The sequence below is a fragment of the Anoplophora glabripennis genome, unplaced genomic scaffold, assembly GCF_000390285.2.
Source record: "Anoplophora glabripennis isolate ALB-LARVAE unplaced genomic scaffold, Agla_2.0 scaffold46, whole genome shotgun sequence".
In the NCBI taxonomy this organism is placed as follows: domain Eukaryota; kingdom Metazoa; phylum Arthropoda; class Insecta; order Coleoptera; family Cerambycidae; genus Anoplophora; species Anoplophora glabripennis.
The window spans coordinates 514,517-524,379 of NW_019416736.1; the positions used below are offsets into that span (position 1 = coordinate 514,517).

The 9,863-nt window shown below is 29.5% G+C and overlaps 1 protein-coding gene across 1 annotated transcript; it reads left to right on the forward strand.

The window, feature by feature from the left end:
- Positions 1-2,932: 2,932 nt before the first annotated feature.
- LOC108904250 lies at positions 2,933-9,531 on the forward strand. Its single transcript, XM_018706725.1, has 3 exons — positions 2,933-2,972; positions 7,631-7,781; positions 9,042-9,531. The coding sequence occupies exons 2-3, from the start codon at positions 7,638-7,640 to the stop codon at positions 9,183-9,185; spliced, it is 288 nt and encodes a 95-aa protein (XP_018562241.1). The 5' UTR covers positions 2,933-2,972; positions 7,631-7,637; the 3' UTR covers positions 9,186-9,531.
- The last annotated feature ends 332 nt before the right edge of the window (positions 9,532-9,863 follow it).

Genomic DNA, 9,863 nt, shown 5'->3' on the forward strand with positions numbered 1-9,863 from the left:
CTTAAAATTAATGACATTATGACTGAATCACCGTATATATATATATACTAGGTGTTTCAGGATTAAGTCGACAAACTTTAAGGATATTCCTCATAAAAAAATAAGAAAAAATCAAGTATATATAAATTTTTTTCCGGAGACGCTTCATTTTCNTATATATATATATATAACGTTTCCTTACTTTTTTACCTAAAATTCAGTGACGTACATGATTTTTTAGTGACTCTAACGGTTTTCGATTTACAAATCAGTCAATTTTTTTTAACAAGAAACCATAGTTCATCATATCCTAATTAAAAAGAGGGGTGTTCGGGAGGGTTTATAATTTGTCATTCAAGTCTCAAAAAGTAAAACAGTTATAGAAGTTTCTTTTTCAAAATTGGAAAGGAACAGATAGATTCGTCAACATCTTTTTTATAGTGATGTGCATTTTGAATTTATTTCCCTCTTTCAGTGTGCGATAAACCTTACATACAGAGGACGAGCATCAAGTTCATTACCATTGGCACATCCATACACAAAATGCATATCCGCATAGCTAGCAAATAATAGAATATCGGAATGTACTAAAGATTTAAAATCGTAAAATTTAATGGATATTATCACTTTTCCGGAGATATTACTAGAAATATTTCCTTCCCAGTTTTAACACCAGAAATAACACTTTGTTTATGTTACCTTTTGTCCACAGCAACATACTATTATAGTCACCCTTATATGTTAAACAGTTGTGATATTATGGAGAATTTTATAATTATTTCTTACAATGTGACTGACGTAAAAAAATATACAGGGTGTCCCTAAAAAGGGTCGGTACAACGCTCCACCAGATATTTTACGGCTCAAAATAAGTCGATTTAACTAAACTTGCCTTAGTCCAAAAATTGATAATAACATAGCTACAGGGTGTCAAAGTTAAAAGAGTTAAAATAAATAACATTTTTTTAAATCTTTCGACTACTTCGAACTAATTTCGCATCCGGGGTTTTTTTGGGATGAGAAATTCAAATTTATCGACGATTTAGTTGTATCTTCTAGAGGGCGCCACAAGCTACCATTAGGACGCATTTAAACTGCCAAAACTTTTTTGTGCCACGGTGTATTTCACTTTGGGATGGAAAAATATTTTCCCCCAACTTTTCTGCTTAAAAAAAGTATACTTTGCTAATATCTCTAAAGCCAACCGTTTTCAACAAAAAAGCATTTAAATTTGTAAATGCATAAAAAATTTGTTGTAAAGTTATTTCCAACTCAATTGAAAAACATATGTTTCAAGACAGGTCAATAATAATGTTATTTTTTAGATCTTTCAGGTTGGTTACATTGTGTTAAACTGATTAGATTGTTTTTTAGAAAGTTTACTCTGTCAATTCTGTTTGCAGTAAAATTGTTAAATACACGAAATTTTAATTTGTATAGTAACTGCACTTTTTCCTTTAAAGGCATATGTTAATAAACGATTGCTCCTAATTTCGTTTATCAGTGGAGTTAAAAATAACTTTTAAACAAATTTTTTTGATGCATTTATAAATTTAAATTCCTTTTTGTTGCGAACGGTTGGATTTAGTGATATTAGCAAGATACACCTTTTTTAAGCAGAAAAGTGGGGGAAAAATATTTTTCCAGCCCAAAATAAAATACACATAGCTCGAAGTAATCGAAAGATATTAAATAAAATGTTATATTTTTTCAACTTTGACTCACTGTAGCTCCATTATCAATTTTTGGACTAAGGCAAGTTTAGTTAAATCGACATATTTTGAACCGTGGTACTATATTTGGTGGAGCGTTGTATAGACCTTTTAGAGACACCATGTATATTTTTGTTTCTCATTTATTTGTTGTTGTGTTTGAATAATACAGACAAAAACAGATTTTTTTATATTCGAATATTTTATTTTCCTATATCTCGGAAAACAGTTCTTGGCGCTATTACATAGCTACTTTTTCGTACTTTAGAAAAGAACCTGATTTTTCTGGAAAACTGTTAAAGATGAGTATGGACAACCTTATATCAGTCGAAAGGGCATTCATTCATTCATCCATGACAATTAATATGAGTCATTCCATTTGAAGTTTTTCAACTCGTAAGATTATTAAATGTAGGTCTCAGTATTTCCGAGTTTGAATAACGTACACGTTTTGGTCACAGATGACAAGATAGAGTAATTTATGCCAAAACGAACTGTGAAAACTGCAGGTTTCTAGTTCTAGTTTTAGCCTCATTTAGAGAGCCGAAATCGTGATTTTTTTTAGGAACAACTATTATTTCGAAAACAGTAAGTTTTAAACACCATGTACATTTAATAAACTCTACCTAATATTAACCAAGAAATTAAAAAATGCAATAATATACAGGGTGTTCCATTTAAAGTAATAAAGTTATGTAGCGACCACGCAACATGGAACACCTTATAAAGCTAAAAATATTTTCTGTACATGACCCACATGATTCCAGGAAACTTTTATTAAAACCATTTTTTTTATAGATTTTAGAGTTGCAGAGTTACAGAAGTATCCCTCTTAAGTGGAACATCCTGTATACAAATCAATGACATACTATTGATTAAGTCTATAAAAATTAATCAATTTCATGCACATAAATTATTTAATAACGTATACCCGCATTTTCATATAGAAAATCCGTATTGCTTTATTTTCAGTACATAAACATTAACATTAACAAACGCCGCAACTATCTACTATGTCAAGAAAAGATAAATTACCCAGAATCAATCCGTAACATCTCAGAACAAGAGGAAAGACGGGACTAATTACGTAAGCCCGTCGAGATCCTCGAAGATGTCCACGAAAAAAAAAATAAGGATCCACATTCAGGTCATCGCGTTGCCCGGAGATCATCTGGAAGGGGGCCGAGGGAGAGAGATGGGGCCGGCTCTTATATAAGAGAGATATGGCTGCGAGTCGGCCAGCGGAATTTGTCATAATCAGTGCACACGGTGAACTAAAAGGTAAGAGAGTGAAAGCGACTCGGAAGTGTAGTCGAGTGTTTCCCTTTGTCTCCGGTAAAAGTGACAGTGACAAACAGCGGGAGAACGTAAAGAGGGCGGCTGTACGCGTCGCGGCTTCTCGGGAAAGTAATCCCGCGAAAGGACTTGTCTCTGACAAGCGGTATTCTCCGAAAAGAGAGTGCCTTCAAAGCCGGTGAATTAAAATCGCGTTCCTAATTATGTGGGCAAAAAAAAATAAAAGCTGAGTAAGATGATGGTTTCGCTGGATGTGAATTTGTACGAAAATCTTTCCTACGAAATGTCACACTGAAACAAATACGTACAATTTACATGTGATCGGCTATACTGCGGTATTTTTGATGGATTCGTACGAATAATTTGTTAAGAATTCGTATAATTTCGTTCGAACAGATATTTCGTACGAATTCGCTCCAATGTAAACGCCGCCTAAGCCATAAAATACCTAAATTATATCAAATTTATTACTGAATCGTCATGTGTTACTATTACTTCAAATTTAAAGAAAAAATAAGATACATCAAATAATAAAGTACATGAAAATAACGTTTTAGTACAACATGCACGTTATGTTTTATTGAATTCATACATTTTCTACGCAAATTCTTGAAAAAGAAAATAAAAAATTAATCAAAACACAGTGAATATGAAATGGATAGATAAAGATTCAAAAAGTGTTAGGTATAACACTGTATGCGGCAGTAGACAGCATTTTTTTACCGAGATTCGAAAATCAATTTATTTTTTCGCCTTTTATTTTTGTATTTTTTATGTTTTTGTAACATTGTATGCGACAGCAATTTATACCAATCTTTCGAATATCAATCTATTTTTGCGCTGTTTATTTTGGTCTTTTGCAATCTGCGAAAAAAATTAAAAATTAACTAAACAAACCTTTGCGCCAAAAGGTTCAGTCAAGAGTTGTTTCTATGAATCTATTTTTGCCATACAAAATCATTATATCACTTCACTTACAATTAGTTAATATTTCGAAACTTTGTTATCAAAATTGCAACTGACATTTCTTTCTTAATGAGGTTGACAAGTTGACATTAAATTTTGTTTTTTATCTGTTCCCACAGATGAAATGATTCAAAAAATCGCATTCATGCTTGTGTAAAACGAAAAATAAATAGATGGTTGAGTAAGGAAGCGATTACATTGTATGTGAATTCATAGAAAATGCGTACGAAATGTCAGACTGAACAAATATACGTGTATTTACATACGAGAGTTTACACTACAATGCTAAACAATTTAGAATGGATTCATAGGAATAATTTGTTAAGAATTCATATAATTTCCTTCGAACAGATTTTTTCGTACGAATTCGCTCCCATCTAACCGCTGCCTAAGCCTCAAAATCAATGGGGAGGAGTTTTATATTAAATTTATTATTGAATAGCCATACGTTAAAATTACTAATCTAAAAAATAAAATAGCACAATATGGTTTAGTGAACATTTTTAATTCAAATTCATGAAAAGAAGAATAAACAATCGTGTAGAAAAAAAAGATAAGAAAAAGTAGGTAGATACAGTATTGTATGTATGTAGATAGAGAGCTTTATACTGATGTTTTGAAAAATCAGTATTTTTTTTCCTGTTTATTTGGGACTTTATCACTTACGAAGAAAATTTATAAAATAAACACTTTCGTTAAAGGATTAGTCGAGAATGAAAGGAAACGTGCAAAATCCTTACTTCTACGAGTAAAAAAACATCTTTGCACACTCGGAATTTTACTTTGCAATAGGGGATTTGTGAAAAGTACTGTATTTGAGGAAAAAAAATCTTTAATAAATTCTATTATGACTTTTTTTATAATAAAAACATATTGATTGAAATCTCACACTAAAAAAATACAAATTACACAACTTCACTATCTCCAAAATGTATCTGTTTCGTTTTCAAAATTTTTACTTTCCTTTCTATTTAAATAAAGTTGATTTGTTTTAATATCTGCTTCCATATGTAGAAATTGTAGCTGTTAAAGAGAAACGTTAATTGTACCTAGTTTTCGAAACGAAAAATGATTTTCGAATATCAATGAAATTAATGAAAAAAAATTATTTCTACTAGCAAAAGTAAGCATTTTCTCAAGATTTAGTCGATACAAAAGTAACATTTTTTCTCTACCAAGCTGAAAATTTCATTTTCGTCTCGACTAAACATTAACTTAAATTCAACGGAACATGTTTGTACATACCGAAAAATAAAAAAAAACTAAAAAAAATTGTATTTGAGACATTGCATTTTTGTGATAGCGACAATGTAACGTATATTGCAATGAGGAAACTACTAAAAAAATAATTGAATAAAATTTCTGGCTCGAAATAAAAGACTTTCTTTTTCGTTCATAAACTAGACAATTTATTCACACACGAAGAAACTACATCTTATTGCAAAATACACTGTTAAAATATTACTTCATCATACATTAAATTAATTGGAATTATAGGGAAAGGAATCAAAGTAAAAAGAAAACAAAAAAATTGATATGAATATAACAAATATCAGAATTAAAATGAGAAAATGCATTCTGAATGTAAAACCTTTTCTTTTCAAAAAATAACGTTGACTTGAATTTATTATTTCGTATATTAATTTCCTATTTGTTTTTAATATTGGGAAAAAATGAGATAAGAAACACGAACTTATACAAATACATTAATGTACGTGATGGCTTTAACATGAATTAATCGTTTCCATTATTGAAAGAATGAACTACCTATTATGTAAATACTTATTAGAGAAAATTCCGAAATTTATAAAAATATTGCCTCTATTTTTTGAAAAATCTATAAATCCTATAACGATAAAGCTTTCTTAATTTTGCAATTTACTTATAAATTTCTCTAAATGCACTTAATTATTCTGACTGTTATAAGACGTATTTACTTACGATTACCTATTTTCTATTTAAAGATTTTATCATATCAATTTTTTTCAAAAAAAAAATAGGTAATGAAAATACTAACTCTATTGTTTTGTTTCAAAATAATTTAAGCGCAATAATTAAATTATTTATAAATGCCTAAAATATTTCTCAATCGCGTTGCATATTCACTTAAAAATGTATAATTTATGAGAAGCATAAGATTTATTAATAAATCGATACAAATGTCAAAAGCATTGAATGTGAAATGTTTCCTGTTCAACCGGTAATTTATTCTAAATTACTTGAATAGAAGTACCTATAGACATGAAATTGCCCACAAGTGAATGCATTTGGAAGATGTAACAGTGTTCATTTTAAACTGTAATATTCATTTATTATTAATGACTGTTACTCGTAATAAATATTACTTTAGACTATTAGACTTTATTTTAATGTTATAATTATTAAACATTTCAATGAATTTGTATATTGCCAATATAATTCTGACATAATGTACATTAATTTAACCAGTTTCTTATTTACTTTAACCAGTAATAAGAGCATTTAATAATAATGTTTTCCTTAATTGCAATTTCTTGTACAAACTCTACATTGGTTAAATGTTTCTTTTATCTTAATTTTCTTAAATTTATTAATTTTTTCATGAAATACCACATTCTTAAAAATAATTCTTCCCCTATTATATATTTAAAACAATTAATTGATGCAATAGATAGAGTAGAATAGAAATAATATTTTAGAATAAAAAAAAATTCAAACTGGCTCCTCCGTCAAAATCTCTTTTTATCGTTATACACATTTCTTAATAAATTTTAAAATCCTTTAACCGTAAAGTTTTCTTCATTTATTTATTTATCATTAAATATTTTGTAATTAAAGTATATAATTTTGTTTTCATGGAAATATGAAAATATCTTTATCGTTTTGTTTTTAAATAATCTAGGCACAACAAATACATTATTTATAAAGGCATAAAATGTTTCTCATTTTCAATTGCACTGTGTTTTCACTTAACAATTTATCATTAGATAATATATTGTCGAAGAACACTGTTGATATGATTTTTTTTAATGAATCCTACTTGTTTTATTTGAATAAACATTTAAAATAGAGTAAAACAAATGTGATAGTTAATAACAAAATATGTTTTTTTAAAGGAAAAATACATTTCTTTTTATCTTTGATAATGATATCTTTGTAATACAAACTTCTCGTTAATTTCATAATACATATATTGTAAAATCTAAAATGCATTTCATGTACTACAAATGCCTATATATAAAAATCTATGAATAATAATTCTAAATTCAAACAAAGTAATTTTAAAAAATATATTCATGTTTACCAACACATTAAAAACATTGTTAGCTTTCTTGTTCACAATTACCTCCAAAATCATCTTTCGGTTTGTTGCGAGAAGAAAAATAAACATACATTATGCAAATTTCGCAATTTAAAGTGTTTTCATCTTTACGTCTTCAATAACACGCCTTCCACGGTCGTGAAGCAACTAGAGAAACTAACACTAATTTCCATATTCTCTCAAAGCAGTAATTATCGCCGTGTTCCACAGCAAAACCGACGGTATTCAATGTCATCACAAAAATCTCTCCATTAAAGACTTACTCAATGCTTAATTGTGTTAAAAACAGTTACGCAGTTCATAAATCTTCGTAATCTTCCACACAACAGCCACGATATTTGCGAGTTTATCACAACCTCTTTGTTTTTCTTTCTAGGAACGAAATGAAAGCCATTGTGTGCACCCTCCTGGTCCTCGTGGCTGTCGCATCAGCTTTTCCACAAAAAGAAGGTGGCGCTTACACAAACGAAGCCATCAGACAAGCACAAAACACGTTCCTCATCCCCAAAGACGCCCAAATCCAAAAAGTACGTTAACGCTTCACAAAAAGATAACGTCTTGTAAATAAACGATTTGTACAGGGTTTCCCAATGAAAATAGCCACCTTAGTAACTTTTTTATTTCTGATAGAAAAAAATCCTATAAAAGTTGCAAGGCTCTTCAAGGGCGTCAAAAATTCATTTTTAGGAAAAAAAACAATTAAATGTCGTATATGTGGCTTCTAAATTCATAGGTTAGAGATTTATTTTCTTTATTTCTTCGTTATTATTCGAGATACGAAAGAAAGTTAAGCATACAAATTGTAGGGATATTAAAAAAATGTTGAGAACTACTACAAAGACAATTAAATGTGTAACCTATATTCTTTTGTTCAATCATGTTAAAAATATTGTCAAAATATCAAAATATATGACACTTATCTGAAACGATTTTCGAGATATTATTTTATTAGAGTTTTACGAAGTAACCTTAGAAGAATATTGACAGTTAAAAAATAGATGTTAATCTGTCAATAAAATAATTAACTTTGTAAAATGTTTGCAAAAATCGGTTCAAATATGTTATAACATTGCCCAAAGTGTGTTTTTCCAAGCACTTAAATCCGTTTTTCTTGGAAATGAAGCATTTTATCGAAAGAAATAAAGAGTACCGTTTTTTAGAGGAAATGAAGGTCTATCATATGTTGGCCTATGAATTTGAAAAATTTGACAAGTAAAAAAATTGAGGCAAATTATAACTGACGACCTCCCCAATTGAGACGCCCCTGATCAATTTTTGAAAAATTTTATGATCTATTTCGACTTTTAATGAGTACATGGTGTTAAAATTCATAATTTTCCTTCAACCCATTTCAGAAATATTTAAAAAAAAAATGAATTTTTTGAGGCCCCATTTAGGGGGGCGTAGCTCCCTTAGGAAACATTTCTCGACCAATGTCCAAATTATTGGACACCAATTCTGAGACACCCTGTATAATACAAAATAATGTCAACAGGTTGTAGAACAATGATTTCTTACTTATTTTAATCATTAATTTTCAACTGATACAGGAAGGCTGCTATATTAGAAATACAGTATTTAATATTCGATAAAAAATATAAATAAAATATAGGTATATTACAATAATCATATAGAAAAAATTTATACCTCTGATACTCATCGTTATATGAATAATCACAAAGCACCCACACTTTATCGGTATCATTGCTGTGTTGCAACATTATGTACAACTTAAAGTATACAGATTTTTATCGAAGTAAGAAAATTAACTGGCAAATTATTTCTAGGTGCAAGAAGGAATCGAAATCGGCGCATACGAAAGCATCCCCGGCAATCAAAAAATCAACCTCTTCGAAATCCTCGGCGATCAATTCCCCCCAGAGGTAGTGAACAATCTCCAAACACAAATCGACCAGGTCGGACGCAACTAATCTCTACTTTAAATTATTAGCAGTTAGAAAAAAATGTGATCAACAAGTTTCATCTTCACAGCTATCGTTTCCTATCCTTTTTTGCACCCCTTCCTGTTCTAATACCATCACGTCTTTTGCACGCTCCACCTTCATCTTGCACCCATCAATAATAATCTAGTCTAGACTGTCGTTCAAACTAGTTGTTACTCTAATGTGAGTCTTTCATAATAATTGCATGCATATCTGCACTCTAATTTACTGTTGCACCTTTTCCTCTCATTTCGATTGATGCCCTGACGTTCTTCCATGCAAAGTGCCAACTGTCTCCGTAGGTACATACTTTTTATTTTTGTAATTTTTGTAAATAGAAATAAATTTTTCTTTTTGTACGCCGTGTTTTTTTTTACTGAAGTTGTATTACCGCAACTCCTTTCAATTTTTAAACTTAAGTGAACAAATTGCTTAAGTGTTTTTAATATTTAAATTTAAGAAACATATAAACAAAGACCAAATAGAGAATAAACCAAATACAAGAAGAGAGAAATAGATGCAGAAAGGACAAATACAAAAAATATTGTTTGAAGAACTATAATATGAAGAGAAACAAAACGAAGAACTGCATAAAAAACTTAAAACAAATGTATATTTTTATAAACGCACGAGAAATTAAATCGAATAATAGAAAAAAAATTGCCA